At 42.0% G+C, this 18,978-nt stretch overlaps 1 protein-coding gene across 1 annotated transcript in view; it reads left to right on the forward strand.

Moving 5' to 3' along the window:
- The first annotated feature begins 3,252 nt into the window (after nt 1-3,252).
- PISD (phosphatidylserine decarboxylase) overlaps nt 3,253-18,978 on the forward strand; it is a 55,578-nt gene continuing 39,852 nt past the window's right edge. Inside the window, exons 1-3 of the mRNA XM_089653258.1 lie at nt 3,253-3,353; nt 3,530-3,567; nt 9,714-9,889. Coding sequence (XP_089509384.1) covers nt 3,304-3,353; nt 3,530-3,567; nt 9,714-9,889 — 264 coding nt within the window. The 5' untranslated portion in view covers nt 3,253-3,303. The remainder of the gene's footprint in view (nt 3,354-3,529; nt 3,568-9,713; nt 9,890-18,978) is intronic.

The following is an 18,978-nucleotide window of genomic DNA, read 5'->3' on the forward strand; positions in this document are numbered from 1 at the left end:
CTTTAAGCACGTTACTGCACTTAACCACAGTCTCAGTTAACCTGCATGCAGTATAGATACAGTATAGGTATGGAACAGTCTTGCCACAGATGCAAGGTAGATGTGGTTCAGATGCAGTAAAAGTTTGGTAAAATGCGGTATAAGGTTGTATATGTGCAGTCCAGGTTTGGAATAAGTGCGGTATAGAGTGCAGTATGGGTGCAGTATGAATTGGGCACACTTTGTGTTCTGCTCTGATTGGCTCAGTCCCTGCTAACAGTATCAGCAATGGGCAAATAGCCCTCTCATCAGTCCCCGGGATGCTGTGGAAGAGGGAGCCCCCTCAGTCTCTCCCCAAAAGTCTCCAGTGATCAGTGATAGGAAACAGAGTGGATGAAAGTGCAAACACTATCAGGTAAGGATGAGTATATCAGAATTCCATGCATTTTGATGGTACAGGGGAGCCTGGGTGCAAGTATCTAATGTCTCTCTGGCTTCCATCCTATTCTAATAGTCCCTTCTGTTGCAGAATCATTCTGGATCTGTAGTGGAGTACCCATTTTCTCAAACTTCGATGCAGGTGCTGGACTCTTTAACTCCTTTTTCCATACACTGTGTGTTTGCAACTCAGGTAGCATAAATACCTCAAACTTATTTCCTCAGGAACTTAGAGAGGCCACACCTGATGAGGCAGAGGTAGCTAGGCAAGTCATTTTCAGTCAGGTGAGAGGACCTCCATTGTCAGAACTGGCGTGTGGGTGCCTGGACCGGAGCCAAGCAGCACACAGCTTACTGTGGGGAGCCTCTTTCCAATTACTACTAGAGCACTCAAAGTTCCTGTGGGGTGCCATATGTCTATGGGATACCTCCAGCTGGTCTCCTGTTTTACCAGATCAGTCCAGTTCCAGTGAGATGTCCTTGGGGCCCCTCTAGCTGTTCATCTGTGTTACCAGAGCACTCCAGTTATAGTAGGGGGCACGTTCTTCTTGGGATCCCTCTAGCTGTTCATCTGTATTACCAGAGCATTCCAGTTCCAGTGATGTGTTCTTGGGATTCTTACACCTGTTCATCTGTGTTACCAGAGTAGTCCAGTTCCCATGATGTGTCCTTGGGATTGGGATCCTTACGCATATTCATCTGTGTTACCAGAGCATTCCAGTTTCAGTGAGGTGTCCTTGGGATCCTGCTAGCTGTTCACCTGGGTTACCAGAGCACTCCAGTTCCAGTGGAGTATCCTTTGTCCTTGGGATCCCTCCAGCTGTTCACCAGTGTTACCAGATCACTCCAGTTCCAGTGGAGTATCCTTTGTCCTTGGGATCCCTCCAGCTGTTCACCAATGTTATCAGAGCACTCCAGTTCCAGTAGCGTGTCTATGGGATCCCTTCTCAGCTCTTCACCTGTGTTTTCAGAGCTCTCCAGTGCCATTGGGATGTTCTTGGACCCCTCCAGCTGTTCACCTGAGTTAGAGCCACCCTGAACCTCACCGTGAAGGATGCTATGTGTGAATAACTGCAAGTAGCTGTGTTCTGAACAGTTTTACTGACGTGAGTCTCAGCACGAGTCTCCTTTAATTTAGAGTCTTATGAAGACTATACTATGCAGCCATATGTTACCCTGATGGAGTCACAGAGATATTGCTGTGAAGAGTCCACATCTGCACAGATTTCATTATAGGGTACTATAGGGTTTGCATGCAGGTTGACATTCTTAAAGTGGAACTTTACCCATAACAACTTGATAAAAATTATGTTCTTTAGCAAAGGACATACATTCCCCATGAATTTTAATGCTACCAAAATTAGTGTGTGCTGTAAATTGCCTCCCTTTTCTTTTTGCAGGAGGCTGCCATTTTGCTGAAGCCGTGAGTCCCTGAACAGCAGTAAATCATAAAGTGGAACTACACCCATCGATTTGAAAGTTTCAGAAAACAGTTACATTCCTGGAATGCCAGGGTTGCTAACTGTCACAGTTGCTTGTGTCCTCAACCAAACTGTCAAACCATCAAGTGCCTGGTGTCATAACTGATCACATGTGCAGCACCATGACAGTTGAAGGTCAAACATATGCAGCTTCCTTGGCTTTAAGAGATAGGAGGGTTTAGTTCTGCTTTAAGGCTGTCAGCAGATCGGCCTCTACAGACTCAGCAGTGCCTAAAAATGCCTAAAAATGGAGAGCAACTGAGCATGTGCAGGGCAGAGTGATCCAGTATATTACAGGATTTTAACAGTATAGGCACTTATTTTTAATGTTTTACATAGCTATACCTGCAAAAGGGGCCAACCTGAAGTCATTTGACAAAAGTTCCACTATAACCTGTTTCGTATAACTGATTCCAACTTTGTACCTGTTTAAATAACTGTAAGTTACAGTTACTTTCCAATCATTCAACCGATTACAAGTCTTGTTATACTTCACATACACTCACCACCAGGGGTGGACTGACAACTCACGGGGCCCCCGGGCAATAGGGGATCATGGGGCCCCTGTGTCCTTGCCCAAACTCAAAAAAGCCTATGAAATATATGGGGGAGGAATAGTGCCCAATCACTGGTGTCAGTGGGAGGAATAGTGCCCCATCAGTGGTGTCAGTGGGAGGAATAGTGCCCATCAGTGGTGTCAGTGGGATGAACAGTGCCCATCATTGGTGTCAGTGGGAGGAACAGTGCCCGATCACTGGTGTCAGTGGGAGGAATAGTGCCCGATCACTGGTGTCAGTGGGAGGAATAGTGCTCCATCAGTGGTGTCAGTGGGAGGAATAGTGCCCATCAGTGGTGTCAGTGGGAGGAATAATGCCCCATCAGTGGTGTCAGTGGGAGGAATAGTGCCCATCAGTGGTGTCAGTGGGAGGAATAGTGCCCGATCATTGGTGTCAGTCGGAGGAATAGTGCCCCATCAGTGGTCTCAGTGGAATTATGCCCCTTTGTTGGTCTCAGTGGATGGAAGGGCCGGATAAAAGTAAGCCTTTTTTTGGTGTCAGTGGATGGAATAGTGCTCCAATTACCGAATAAAAGAAAGCAAAGGGCTGAATTCGGCCCCAGTTTGGAGACCACTGCCCTGTATAACAGACCATAAATACTAGAACATATAACACAGCTGGTACAGGTACTTCTATGGGTTCTAGCAGCAAAACTCGTGTTAGAGCCACCAAGTGTGCCCAAACAAGCACAACACAAAACACTGCCTGGTCTTCGGCAAGATGGCGCTGTAGTTCCTGACATGCTATAGTGAAGTGACGCTCTAGTGTATGAACAAGGCGGCCCGGATTGGCTGACTACCCGGCTGTGTTACCTGAGTCATAACCGGCGCAGGGGTGACAGGAGGAAGATGGCGCTATGCATGTGGCGGGCGTGCGGTCTTCAGTGCAGGCTGACCAGGTACAATATTCTCCCTCCATGAAAGAAATAATATGCAGCCTGGTGAAAACAATGCGTGCTGTTCTTCTCGCCTAGGGTTGACTGGAGGACACATACACCATGCTATAGCTGTCCTCCTCGGTACCAGGTTATATATGTAGGATCTAACCATGTGCCTGTTATGTTTTTTTTTCTAGGTTCTTGACACCTCATCAGCGTCGAAGCCTTCATTCCAGTGAGTGTGCTTCTTGTATTAATCATTCCTTCTACCTCACCTGTCTAGGTTTTTATTTCCTTTCCTCCCAGTCCATAGAATGGGTCTGTCACATTTCTTATAAACACAAGAAGTATCAAACCTGAAGAGGTCACACAAGTGTCAATATGGCTGTCTAGTCTGCTTAATGTGGGTTAGAGCGTAGAGCAATATTCAGATTGTTGAGGATCCCTAATATCCAGTGCATGGTAGGGCAGGCATTAGGGGTTCGAATGGTGGTACCTATTGAGAAAGTCCCAAATGGTTGGACATAACGCGTATAGGTAACAGGTATGTTGATGACGTCATCACGCTTGCTGTGCCAGGGCTAATACACATAGTAGTGAGAGATCTCTCTATGGGATCAGACTGTTATAAGCTTTATGATGAGCGGTGTTCATGTCTTTCCTTTGTGAGTTTTTTTTATACTGTTATTTACCTTCAGTAAAATCCATCAGTGAGCACTATCAGTTCCCTTCTTTTTCTGTGTTTCTAACTTGCGGGCATAAGTTAACAGTAACAAGTTTGCCATCACTGATATCCCTGTTGGGGGAACGCACTGTTTTGACCGTCTTTAATTATTGATGTCAGAACCTGGAGGTGAGCGATTTATTGGTCACCAGCCGGAGTGTGTTCCTTATAATACTGTTGGAATTTCAGAAACCGTATCTTGGATCATTCACTTTGTTTGAGATCTGTGGACTTATTTGTACTTTGGCCTTTTTTTTTTAAATTCAGGGTTGACACTTATATCATAAATAGAGGACTATCCAGGGCCGGTGCTTCCACTAGGCAAACTAGGCAGCAGCCTAGGACGCACTGCCACCTAGGGACGCTGGCACTTTGTTTGAGACGTGCCACGTCATGAATGATCCTTCAGGTGAGGGCAGGTGTGGCAGAGGGGAGGAAGAAAGAGGTGTCTGGGGCCAGTGTAGCAGCTGAGCTGCCGCTCCTTCCAGTGTTCCTCTCAGACTCGGTCCCTTACTGCAAGCCTGCTGGTGGCTGTTGATCACTGTGGAGTTCCAGCCCTTCTTTTCCCATTCATCAGTGGAGGCGGAGCTGCATCTGCTGAGGAATGTAATGTCTGACTGATGTCTTGTGTCTGTGGGAGTGTGACCTGGCTGGCCATCCATCACATGGGAAATGTTTCAGTGAGTGATGACATCATCACGATCCCACAGTGTTGTGTTGTATCGGATCTGTCACTTTGTGGGATCGCTCAGTTTAGGTGTTTTCTCTGTGTACGTGGGCAGGGCTACCTGCTGCCACAGCGGTTTACCTCCCCCCCCCCCCCCCCCCATTGCCTGAGGAATTCCAGCCTGGGATCTGTCAGAGTGTGGATCCTTCATCCTCCACTCACTGCAACTGTCACCCTGCACTGATAGCCGCAAATACAGTCCATCCATAACACTGATTTTGTCTTTAATATTGGTGCTGGTGGCATTGTATGGCACTTATTTTTGCGAATTAAAAGAAATTTAGCAATTTCACGTTTTGTTGATTTAATATTGTCTACTGTTGTTTTTAAAAATTATTTTTTTTGGGTGGGGGCGCAAGTAGCTGGTCTTGCCTAGGGCAGAAAATAGTCTAGCAACGGCCCTGGGCCTATCACATTATGTGGGTATCAGAGATTCATTGTGAACTGCATGTTGCAAATTTTATACATTCAGCACTATGAGAGTTATGTATGTTGGTGCTTTATGAGATTTATGTATATTGGTGCTTTTTATCTATAAGATTTATTATATTTTTTTTTTTATTTTTTGGGGGTGCATTACACTCTTTTGCAGTATGTATATGATTGTGTAGGTGCTGAGAAATCACTTACTGGATGTTAGATTGCAACCCAGGTTATGTAGTTTTGCTGACTGCACAGATAGCTTTTTGGTTAATTTTATGATCAATCAGGCCAGAACCGAATTGTGGGTGCCCCCGTCAACAACAGGCTCTTTGTCAAAGGAGCCTGGTGGAAAATTGTCAGGCCAAGAACTGCCTGCAGCCAGTCAGATGCAGCGACTGTTCGGGTATTCCGACAGCTGCTGGAGATGGCTGACGGGATGCAATATCTAACAGGGGAGATTCCTCCATCTATGCTGCATAGGCTGCATTCACATCTCCACGTAATATCAACTCACTTTTGTTTCACACTACACGAAAATAAATATATATATATATATATATATATATATATATATATATATATATATATATTTATTTTTTTCTATGGTTGAACTGGATGGACTTTTGTCTTTTTTCAGCCAGACTAACTATGAATAGGGCAGCCCATTCATTTGAAACTTATCGACACAAGACTGTTTCAAATTCCTTTTATCTTCGCTATACACCCCTGTGTAAAAGGCTGCAGTTTTGGACACTGGGAGCATAGTGTTTGAAGGAGCTCACAGCCTACAGCAGGGCCTCTGACCAGACAAAAGGCAGAGCCCACGGCCCCAGCCCTCAAGTAGCCATGGCTCGGCACTGGTCTGGGGTTGGGAACCTCTACTTTATAGCCAAGGAAGCTGTCATCTTGGCGTCGATTTCAGCTGCAATTGTCATGGTCCTGCATATGTGATCGGTTATGACACCAGTTATTTGATGACTTGACCGCTTGGTGGAGAGCACAAACAGATATGACCGTTAGCATTCCTGGCATGCCTTGGATGTAACGGTTCTGGGAAACCATTAAATTAATGGGTTTTGTTCCGCTTTTAGAGCTGGTGCAGCATTGGAGATGAGCTTGGTTGTGTTCAGAAGCTGTCATCTGTACTAGGCAAATTTTCTATGTGCTGGGGCAATCCCTGCCCTGCAGCCATATGCTGTATGTATACAAGGGGCATGTATATGTGAAGCTGCAGGGCAGGAAATGCCTTGGCCACTTATGATTAGCCCAGTTCAGTGACAATTTCCTGGCGGACTTGATCATGTGGGTTCAGACTAGGATCCGAGCAGGCTGAAACTCCTCCATTCTCAGCACCTTATAACTATGTTTGCAGTATGCTTTTTTTTTTTTGCTAAGCCTGTAGTTGTAAAATGCTCTCTTCCCTTGTTCCTTTTTTTTTGGGTGGCTCTGTCCTTTTACAGGTCTAATGGAGCCACCTTTGAATGCATGCTCCAGGCTGGTGCAATAGAGGAAACTGCCCCAGCAGCTACACCCCCACCCCTAAGCAAGTACTTGGAACAAAACTGGAGCCTGCGCTGTTCCTAGTGTATTGTGCATATCAGGTACCCAGGACGTGTGTGGCAGGACCAGTTGGAAGAAGAGGTGTAAGGCAAATAATTTTTTTTGTGGCTAAATATCAAAACATTAGAAACTGTGGAATGTTTAACCAGTTGCTAAAATATTGGATCGTGTAATGCGGTATTAAACCCAAAACCAAAAATGTAACATATTGCAGCTTGCCAATCATTAGATGTGGCGGCTGCATTTTTGTTTTCTTTTTTTAGGCTTTATTTTTACCCTGTTTTTACCTGATGGTCTAGCCAGTAACACATCCCCTGTATTAGACTGCTCACGCTCTGGGTGAATGAGCACAGGGGCACCTATGTACAGCAGCATTGTCAGTCTTAGGGGGAGGGGAGTGTTAGATGTACTAGCAGATTTAAATAACTAGCAAATTGAAGCCAGAGTCCAGCTAATTCTTTATAAGCAGTTACAGCAAATTGCTGTTCCTATTGGGATTTACATGAATAAATAAAAGCTGATTGTTGTAAGCATCCCTGTCAGTGATAAATGGTTTGTCTCATCCCTGTAACTGGTATATCTGCAAGACAGCAAGCCTTGTTCTTTTTCAAAACAACAGAATTACTGGCTGGATCACCAGCCAGTAAGTCTGTTCATAATAGAAGAAAGTCTACAAATAAAACTAAATCCACTAGTCCTGGGTTTTTTTTCCAGCCAAAAAACATTGATTACAGTCTGTGTGCATGAACACATAGGACAACATGGTGGGGGGTTTACTAGCTGTAGAAAACAGCATCAAAAACAGCAGCTGTAAAAATGTCCAGTGTGCACGAAGACTAAATGTGAAATGTGTAAATATTAAAGGGTCAACTGTGTGCTGGGTGTGTTTTGCTATGGGGCAGTGTCTGTGTGCTTCAATGTAAGCACACTGCTTTGGATGACTGTGCTGTGCACAGCCATCCAAAGCAGTGTGCCCGAGCTGACAGGGAGGAGAACTGTTAGTAAACAAAACAGTTCTCCTCCCCTTCAGAGACCCTTGGTAATTAATGGGCACTGACGAGTAATCACTGGCTGCACCCGGTGATTGACAGCCACGGCACCCCGTACCCGGAAATGCAAAATCACGTGTATATATACGTGAATATGCTGCATTGTAGCAGAAATTTCTGATATAGGGTGGTCAGGAAGCGGTTAAAGTGACTCATTTCCCAACAAATCAAAATAATAATAATAATGTGACATATTAACATTCCATCAATAAATATATAATAGTGCTCAACCCAAGTGCTTGGGTCTGCAAGTGCTTTCTTTCATTTATCCAAGGGCACCATATATCAACTCCTCCACTGGACCACTGACCTCAGAAACCAATGAACTAGGCAACAGCCATTCTTAAAACACACAGGTTAAATTCCTCCTCTCCACCAACTCTCTAGTATATAAACAGAGACAGGCAAAAACCAGAAATAGTGTATTCCCGCTTTTTGTTAAATAGGATTAAAGAAAATCCAATATGCTGTTAAATGGTACAAACATTGAATCAGCCCCGAGATCTCCTTCCTTTCTCTTCTTTTTGTGGCCCATGGAAGCAAACATTTTCCAGATGGTGGAAGTGACATAGCAGAAGTGGTGTTAGCAGGTCACAATCAACGTGTTTCTTCAGTTAGAAGAACTCCATCAGGAACAGTGAAGAAGTGTTTGTGAACTGGCTCCACAACAGAAAATGTGGACTTTTCCCGTGTGGAGGCAGTTCGCTTACACTGACCACAAGAAGCGAGTAGGTGTTTAGATGGGGTTGAACAAAAGGTAAGGGTTGAAGGTTGTTATATAAGTGCTGGAAAGTTTGTTTTATGTGATATATTTTTTTTAATCCCTTTTATATTTTAATAAAACTTGTGAAGTAGTGAGGGCTATATGTTCTTGTTCTTGGTTGCTGAGGTTTTGGGATTGCTGGAAGCCCCAGACATGGAGATGCTGTAAGCTTTAGGAGTCCATCCCGGGAGACATTTAAAGTGCCAGTAGAACTCCTATTGTTTAAGAGGTCCATGTTGTGGGGTGAGCATACTACATATGTGTGGGGAAGACACGCTGGTGAGACAACTTATACTGCTTTCCGTGCACAATATCATGGGTGCTTTCAGTTAGTTGTCTTCATGTGAGTAAATTTGATTTTTTTATATTTATATACTATCTTGGAAACAGTGAGCACGATGTAGTCTAGTTTGCTTGCCTGATTAAGTTGTCCTGGATCGCAGGGTACATTGGAGGCAAAAGTGCTGTGAGTGGATGGAAGATTATCATGGAGATATATACACAAGCAGAATTTGACATCCTATAACTTAGAGGTCCATACAACAGGGTGAGCATATTTTTGCAATTGTGGGTGATGGTCTTCTCGATCTGTAGGATAGCTTGAAGGACATTTTGCACGATATCCCATGTTCTGGATCTTTGTGGATGCTTGCAAATTGTTTTTGTGAAAACTTTTCTGGTACTATTAAGAATACTTTGAAGATTGTAATTATTGTTATTATTACAATTCCATTGGGACTGCATTGTGGACTTATATGCATTTTGTTTCTTTTATAGTTGTGGTTCACATTTGAATGAACAATGGGTATTTGATAGAGTGCTACACATACTACTAATTGATTTTCTAAAATAGGCCAAGGAATGATTCATCTGGCTTGTATGGGGTTGGCCTTTAACTCCTACACATTTTAATTGTTGCAAGCTATGCTGTGACTATTGCATCATTTCTTTCGCCTAGCCATTTCTCCATGAACTGCCTCTCTTTCTGCATGTAAAATGCTTGACATCATTATCTGAAATGTTGATAGTTTTAGTATAATGTTTTGTGTAAAATCCGCCATCAAATGGCCCTAAATGTCATTTTATTATATTGCCAACATTTTGCAGATTACCGTTTCTTGTTTTTATTGTACAGATGGACGGAGATTTCAAGCCGCATCTCTTGCTCTGGGTGTCAAGATCAGACCTCTGTATGTGCTTCTGGGAACAAGTGGAAGTTATGCTGGCTACAGACAGTATGAAAGTCATAAAGTTCATAGATTGGAGAAGCTTGGAATTGAGGTTCCCCCACAAGTAGCTCACACCTGGGAGGTAGGGTCAATACTTTATATATTGTTTTCTTATACCTTTTTACATTGCAAGTAATGTTTTCTTTTTTTTTCTGCCTGTCAGTTTATCTTTTTTTTTTTTCCTAAAGTATTTAGAAATGCCATATATAGGGTTTTTTTTAACCCTTCGTGGAAAATGGATACCAGTAAATGCATAAGTGCTCAAAGAAAATTGATGGGAATAAGAATGGGAATATTCGGTGTTCTTTAAACGGAGCTCCAGTCAAAACTACAAAAACAGCCACTCTCCGATGTCTACATCTTAAGTGTGGACACCCGGCTATGACAGCTTGTGGCTTCACAGCTGGGTGGCCACTGCGCATACGCGAGTAGCACTGCACCTTGTGAATGGTTCTGTAGTCTTCTGGGACCTGTCACGTCCTAAAAGACTATGGGAGGGGTGAGGGGAGGACAACTTTGGCAATTGAAGTGGAAGCAGGTACCTGTCAAAGTTGGGTACCCGCTCCCTACAGGTGCCAATTCCTGACGGGGAGTGGGGGACCAGTATCTAAAGCGGAACTTCCCTTTTTGGGTGGAGCTCCATTTTAAGCTTTTGCCAAGTATTCAATACATTTTTTGTGGAATGATGTGTTCCAGGTACAGCTCCATAAATTCATGTCTACTTAAACTGTAATAAATAGATTAATTGATGATGCATGCACCCTGCAGGAATAACTACTACATAAACAAATCATATTTCCTTGATTTGTGAACTTCTTTCCCCCAACTCTGTTTAGGGCATGCTGCTTGGGATAATCAGGGTTGTGCAGTATGTTATATCACTATACATGGGTATGTGATACCATATGGGGACATGGCAGGGTATTATGGAAAATAAGTTTACCTTATCTTTTTGTGATCACTTGGTTGATTTATTCTTCTGAGGCTCAATGTAGCTATATTTAAAGTTTGCATTTGAGGGCTAAAATTATGCGTATGGCTGATTTCCTTTTGAAGATTTAGATGTGAAAACTTTCTTTGAATACATAAGGAATTTGGTAAATCTCCTGTGAGGGTTTTTTTTGTCATCTGTGTGACATTGGGGAGATTTCCCTCCACTTCTGTTTTGTAGACACAACAAAAAGGGAAAAATTGTCCTCTTAGACAGTTGTCACCATAAGGCCCCTTTCACACTGACTGTTCGATCAGGTCCACCTGTCAGTTTTTCAGGCAACCTGATCGGACCATCCATAGACTTCTATGGACCGGCAGGTGTCCGCTGACACCCACCAGCATCCGATCCGATCCTGTATGCCGAAATCAGACAGATGGTGATCCGTTCCCCATCCGTCTGGTGGATCGGATCAGATGGCAGTTACAGCATAGAAGACAGCGGGCAGTGCAGTGTCTGTGTCCGCTCTGCAGCAGCAGAGTGGACACGGACCTGTCATCCGCCTGCTTAGCGGGGATCAGCGGAGAGATCCCCCTTTTGAGCAGGTGGATCCACTGACTGGTCCGCCCCTTCTGAAAGGGGCCGAAAAGCTGTCCCTGTTAGAAGATTACCCCTTTATTCCTGTTTGTAACAACTTAGAATTTTAGGTTTTCCATCACTGTAAGTCTCAGAGGCAGTGGTCACCAGGACAGGACACAAAAAAATTGAATCTTCCTAATGGGGGCAAAGACAGCAGCAAAATCCCCATGCAGGGTATGTGTTTATGTTAAATATATGTGTATTCTTTGGGCACCTTAAAACTCTATTTTTAGGTTTTTTTTTTCTTTCTTCTATTTTTTTGCAGTAACAGCCTGATAGAGATTCTAACTTCAGCCCACTCTATTCAAAGCTAAAAATACTAAAAATAAAGAAGGGCTTTAGATAAACATCGGCTACCGTTTGGCTATGCATTTCCATTTTGGGCACCAGTTCATGAAAAAAATGTCTGGCACTGGAAAGAGTGCAGGAAAGGGAAGCCAAGTTAATATTTGCCGTGTACGAGCTTGGGCACATGTGACAAGATTTTAGTGATGCACCGATATATCAGCCACCGAAATCTACTCGCAGAAAATAGGGTTATCGACATTTTGCAGATAGAGAAAATCTATAGTGCCAATAATGTCATTGACTTCAATGCAAAATCGCGTCCTGTTGACTTCAATGCAAAAAGCACCCCCTGTTGACTCCAATACAAAATGCGCCCCTTGTTGACTCCAATTCAAAAGCGCCTCTTGTTGATTCCAGTGCAAAAGCGCCCCCTATTGACTCTAATTTAAAATCGCACCCCATTGACACCAATGCAAAAACGCCTCCATATAAATTTTTGAATTTTTTTTATATTTCAACTTATTTTCTGTCCAGTTTTTGCATGTTACTCTCAATTAAAGTTATTTTACGTTACTGGATTGTATTTTTAAAATTCATATTCATTTAAATTCATTATATTAATTCAAAAGTCGAATATAATACAAATATATATTAACAATATATTTTTTTAAAAACTGTCCTTTTTCGGTTTCGGTTTTTGGCTAACTGCATCCTGAAGTTTCGGTCCAGAATTTTTATTTCTGTGCACCACCTTATATTAGTTGAACTGTTTTTTTTTTCTCAGTTGATTGGAGATGATTAAGGGGGTCTGAATGATTCATATTAAAACCCCTTCTTGAGGGCGAATATAGACATTAGGACACATCTTGTGTTGTGAGGGACGAAGGTTTAATATCTTGCTATTGTAATAGAAGCACTGGTAGGATCATTTATTGGTCCACCTTTCTCCAAGATGCTCTTTTGTGTCTGTTGAAAGCACTGAGAAAACCAGTTGAGCTAGGAATGAGCGCTGAAGTAACCAGGGGGAATTAGGTGACTTGCGTGGTCATTTTTATAGGGGAGGCAGCTGCCTTAAATAGGGACACTGAATGTGCACTAAAACTTGTTGCTACAAGGCTGAAGCCAGAATTCCTCTGTGGGCTGTCACTACCTGTACATAAAAAACAAACACATATTTGAGGCTGTTTTCCCAAAGAGATGGTGAAAGCTAGGCTGCTTTCCCTACACTGTGAATGGGTTCTTATTTGTGAAAGTATTATGACTATTGCAATTTGAATTCGTCTTCCCAGAATTATGTAAATGTGGCCCTCAGGACACATAATGCAGTCTCTTGAAGATTTTTCACTCACACACTTTGGTTTTTATTGAGTTTGACATGCCTGAGCTAGGGACAAGAAGTCAGGGGAAAACTACCCAACTAGACACTGACAGTAATAAAAATCTGACAGATCTTCTAAATCTTCCTCCATTTGACCCAAAACAAAAACATTTTTGCTTGAGTTTGGCTTTAAAAAAAAGAGCGGTAAAATCAGAAAGTATGACCATGCTTTATACAGACTACAAATGGACATCACCTTCTTGGTGCCTGTCCCCATTTTGTCAGACTTAATGTTCGTTGGGGGAATTTTTCCCTACCTCTGTGCAAATTCTTCTCTAGACTTGATATATCCTGTGTATGTACATGTCAGTTGAGGCTTGTGTTATAATTCTTTTGTGACATGGTCAAACACACATGCACCATCCTTAGTACTGTCCATACTGTATGGACAGATTTAGTTGAGGGGAAGTTTCACAAAATATATTTTCTTTAAAAGAAATGTAAACTTTCCTACCTGCTCTGTTTGTTTTTTAGCTGTTTGAGATGTGCATTGATCTTGTGTCATTTGCTACCCGGATTAGCAGGTAGGCATGGCACTGCAGTGTGAGAACTGAAACTTCCTGTGAAGAAACTTCATATCCCACAATCCTTGGGTCACTCAGTCTAGTGCACTTCAGGTGAAAGCTAGTGACAGAGCTTACCATGCTGGAAGATATGCGTTTGTTTCATCACATTAGCCATCATACATTTGTGATGCACCACAGAGAATTGACTAGGCATGCACTGGATGCTACGTGACCCAGAACAAGAAGTTGTTTGTCCTTCTGGTGAATAGGGACAAGTTAGATTGAGTAAAACATGAACTGCCATGACACTACAAACTGCAGCCATAACACGGGAGCCCATCATTATAAGGTAAGGCAAACAAAGGACACGGAGTATAACTACACTAACACCCAGTTAAAACATTTGACCGTATACAGTTTTTTAAAGTTGTTTTACTGTTTCCCAATGACCGTTCTTGTTTCTAACCAGATGTGAAAGCTGCTTTAAAATATATTGTGTCAATGTGTAAGTAGATTGTTGGATTCCAACTAACGGACATCTTTGTTGCTGTCATCATTTTCAGGCTGCAAGTTTTGTAGGTGTCTAAGAGGGAGTACCATAAGCATGTGAGACCAAACTTCCCTCGGATTGGCTCTCCTTGGTGAATTTAATGCAGTTCTAAGGATAAAGCTGAGAATATATGTACCAAAATTTGGCCAGTTCAGCAGGAATCGGCTGAATTTTGGTACATGTGTACTACTGTCTGTCCAACAGAAGCCGCTCTAACTACTGGCTTCTGCTGAACGGTCCTGCTGGAAAATCTGCATTCAAGCAGTGCTTGCAGCCAGTGGCTGCAGCGCTAATCTGTGTTCTCTGGTGGGGTGGGAGGTCCTCACTGTCCGAATACAGTAGCGCAGTGGGAGAGATCCCTGCATCCACATCAGTTGTGCTGATGTAGGGATCTGTGGATATGCGTGTTTACTATTCTTTACTGAGACTTGTATTCAACCCAGCGTCTTTTATGCCTTTGGGACTCCTCTTATTTGGATGTGTCTGGTACAGCTCCTGAAGTGTCTTCCATGGTGGCCCACATCAAGTGGCACATCGTAAATTAAAATAACAATAGCAATGCACCGATATATCGGCAGCCAAATGTATTGGCCGGAAATAATGTAATCAGCTATTTTCTTATAGGAAAAAAGGTGCCGATAATGGGTGCCGAAAACATGCGATTTTGGTACGATTTTACCACGTTTAGGGTGCGTTTTTCATAGGTCACGTGACAAAAAAAAACACATCAAAACGCAACACATGGGTTTTCAATACTTTTTAGGCCTGATTTTGCAGTGCGTTTGCATTTTTTTTGCATGCACATTTTGACATGGTTTGGGATGCATTTTGCATTGTTTGAATGTTGTGGGATTTTTTTTTTTCGGACAACTTGTTGCTGGGCAGATTAAAACTCATAAAAAATGTGGAAACGTGTCAAAAACGCACTACATGCGTTTTCTGCAGCATTTTGTGTTTAAAAAAAGTCCCTGACCCATTCCAAAAATGCAGCAGTTCAGAAAAGCATAGATGTGAATGTGTCCCATAGGAAATCATGGTAAATGGACTGGAGTGTGTTTCTGCAAAATACGTTGGACACCCCTGCTTTACCTCTTCAGCACTTTGGTACTGGCAGCAACTGTTGTGACAGGTAGCAAACCTCATGATGTGTTCCTTTTTAAGGAGTGATCTACAGGGTTAATAAGCATCTGGTATGGTAGGGGTAATTTTATAGCAAACTAAGAAGGTCTAAACCTTTAGGCATCTGCCCAAAACTGATATTTTCTTTTATGTCCAACAAAGTTGCTCCACCAAATTAATTCCTATTTGCCTGAAATGCTCTATTGAGATTTATCAAAGCTAGTAAAGGTGTAACTGATTTGTTTGATCATCTGGAATTTAGCAGAAAAAATTAGACACAAATCTAATGGCAAGATTGTGACACCATCATATTGGCCTAGACCAATGGTCTGCAAGCTACAGCCCTGGGGCTGGATGCAGCCCTTTGCTTGCCTTTTATATGGCCCTTGAGACCCTATTCCTGCCACTGACACCAACCATGGGGCACTATTCCTGCCACTGACACCAACAATGAGGCACTATTCCTGCCACTGACACCAACCATGGGGCATAATTCTTTCCACTGACACCAACTGTTTCTCTAACAATTTTCTAACCGTGTATATGGTTTTCATTTGATAAAGTCTATTCATTCATCTTTTGAATGACATTCAAATGTTTTGACAACTTTCATATATCTTTCATACAAATTTTCTTAAGAATTTTTTGTTCTAAATTCTATCCCTCTATGGCCATCTTTAGTTAGGTAGCATGAGCATTTTAATTACCATGAACTATATAGGAATGTATATACTGTATGACCGGCTGTGTCTGATGTACAACATTACTGATATCAATGGAGAAAATGGACAATGATGAGTTTTTTCTTTTATGATATTTTTTGCACATGTGTAGGTGAATGATAATGACTATTTGACCAGCCTGATACAAATACTGTTCTCCGAATGAACCCTCTGCACACTGCTATACACCCTTTTCTAGCAAACTTGCATAAATTCAGGCATTTTTAGTTCACATACATTGCTATGTATGTTTAAGCTGGCCAACAGTGTCAAAGTAATCCCTTTCTGGCCCCTCCCTACTCTACTCTGCAATATGCAAAATACTTGTATATAGCATACTTCAGTGGATATAGCACCAATATTGGGCACAAAGACAAGTTTTAGTGGAGCTACAGCTCAGGTCTTTTCACTGACCTACACTATGCAATTGAAATAACATATACCTGTGTGCGAGCACACACACACTAAAAATCCATATATATATATCCCATTAGGTGCTAAAAGGGTGCAACCACATAAACACTAGAAATGTTGAATGAACCCTCTGCACACTGCTATACAATTTTTCTAGGAAACTGCATAAAATCAGGGATTTTTAGTTCACATACATAGCTATGCATGTTTAAACTAGCCAACTGCATCAAAGTAATCCCTCTCTGGCCAGTTCCTACTCTACTCTACTTAATTTAACTAAACTTAACCTAACCTATAAAGCATGTCTTTGGAGTGGGAAAAACTGGAGTACCCAGAGGAAACCCAGTTAAGCACAGGGAGAACATGCAAACTCCATGCAGGTAGTATCCTGGTTGGAATTAGAAACCATGGAACCAGTGCTGCAAGGCATGAGTGCTAAGCACTATGCCACTGTGCTGCCCTTATGTAACTTAACTAAATAACTTAACAAACTAACTTAATTATCTATCTTAAAAGAAAATGGAAGCGGATGGCTTGGTCCATGGTGATGTTGATAATCTGTCCACAATTTTGCAGCTACAGTATATCTGTGGGGAGAGAAAGAAAAATTGTATTGAAGGTTTTTTTTAAATAAATATGCTCATCCAACAAAAAAAAGTCTAAATAATTTTACCAGCTAACAAAACAATCACTGTTACCAAAAAATGGTCAAGGTGGGTTGTTTTGGGAGAAAAGAGCGACTATTAAGACGCATATCAGAATCAGCCAAATGACCCTCTGCCTGCTCAGGGGACAGATTCTTGTCTCTTGTATCCATCTCCTGGTTCAGCCACAGCAGTTAATGAAACTCCCAACAAAATGTTTTGTTTTTTTGTTTTGCATAGAGCAGGTATAGCTTAGAACCTCTGTTAGGTTTAAGTGCTTCCTGGGAAACCAATGGCTTCTACTCAATTCCCTCTCGGTGACATCAGGAACTTCACTCTAACCTCCACCATTTACCAACAATTGCGATATCAAATATCAGTGAATTAGGCCTGTAAGGCCTTTATAGCCTTTACCAGCTTTGCAGGCAATCCATATAATTTGGTGGTCATAATTCTGAGTAAATACAAAGCCAATGTTCATTGTGTAACTACCCAAACATCCTTCACAGAGCAGAATGCTTTATTTATCTGATCCACCAATTTATTAATAGATTTGACCTGTCTGCTCACTCTGGAATAAGGATCTACATTTTAGCAAACATTACAGATTACATTCACAGTAACTGGATCCAGTGTCAATAGGCTGTATTCCCAATGGAGGAAATTGAATATGCTGCGCTGCTGTGCTAATGTTGTGGGACTCTGGAGGTGCTACATATAAAAGTAATTTTTAAAAGTACAATAAACCTTCCCCATCAATGTGTATTCAAATGTGCTCCATTACCTAATATGCATGTGTCGATCATGCCTGCCTATCTTCAACGTGTCTGTGTTGGTGCAACCTATTAAATAAAGTGCTATAATACACCTCCCTCTATAGGGGGTATATCTCTAATAAAGTACTGTTGCTTATGGTGATTTACAAATGCCCCTAAAACATAAAAAGCAATTTCTCAAAAATGCCGGGACTACAATATAGCACATTTTGAATACACATTGATGGGGGAGGTGTATTGTAGTTTTTAAAAAATACTTTTATATGTATTACCTCCAGACTCCCACAGCATTAGCATGGCAGCACAACATATTCAATTCCCTCACTGACACACAATTATTTGTGTTTATTGCTAGCAGCAGCCTCTGGATTGCCATTTAACCACTGCGCAGGATTTTGAAGACATCTTTTCACAAAGCTTTCACACAAGGACCTTTATTTTTCAGAAAGTGACCATTTTAGTAGTTGGCAGGAATAATATTGTAAGGGGGGAAATCTATCCTTATATCACGCATGGATTACTTGCTGCTGATGTCATTGTTCAGTTATTGAATTCACAGAGTTTGTGCTGCCAGATTAAACTCCATACTAATCAGCGGGTCCATGGAGTAAAATTCTCCGGGAATGACAGGGACCATTCAGCCATAATTTGGTAGATCAAACAAGGGCTGTAGGTGAGAGAAGAAAAGTCAGATTTCAAAATTGTTTCTAAATGTTTTTGCCAGATATTAAAAACAATCTCTTTTACTCAGGAATAGTAAAAGTGATAGAAAAAGACTAACAAATGTAAGACACCCATACATAGTGAGCTTCGCTATCTCAGCAGAGTGGACAGGTTCTGCTCTCCTGCACTCATTTTGTAATGCAGTCAGTGTGAAAATGGGTATTCTGGTGGATTCAGCTTCCTCTTATATCTCCAGTAGACAGATACTGCACTCTGGCAACTCCTCCTTGTCCTTGTTATAGACAGGTGGACTCTGGAAGCTTGCTAGTTCTGATCTACCGGAGAGTAGTTATTGTCAGGGTTATGATCTCTTCCTGAACTCTGGGGCTGCTGTTCTTCAGGCTCTCGGGCCCAGGTCAACACAGAGGACAAGGGGGCACTCTTTATGTCTGGAGTAAAAGAAATTTAATCTCCAAACACGGAAAGGTTTCTTCACAGTGAGAGCTGTGAAAATGTGGAATAGACTCCCTCAAGAGTTGGT

This window comes from Staurois parvus, unplaced genomic scaffold, assembly GCF_062004578.1.
Source record: "Staurois parvus isolate SC_StPar_1 unplaced genomic scaffold, SC_StPar_1.0 ptg000704l, whole genome shotgun sequence".
Lineage (NCBI taxonomy): Eukaryota > Metazoa > Chordata > Amphibia > Anura > Ranidae > Staurois > Staurois parvus.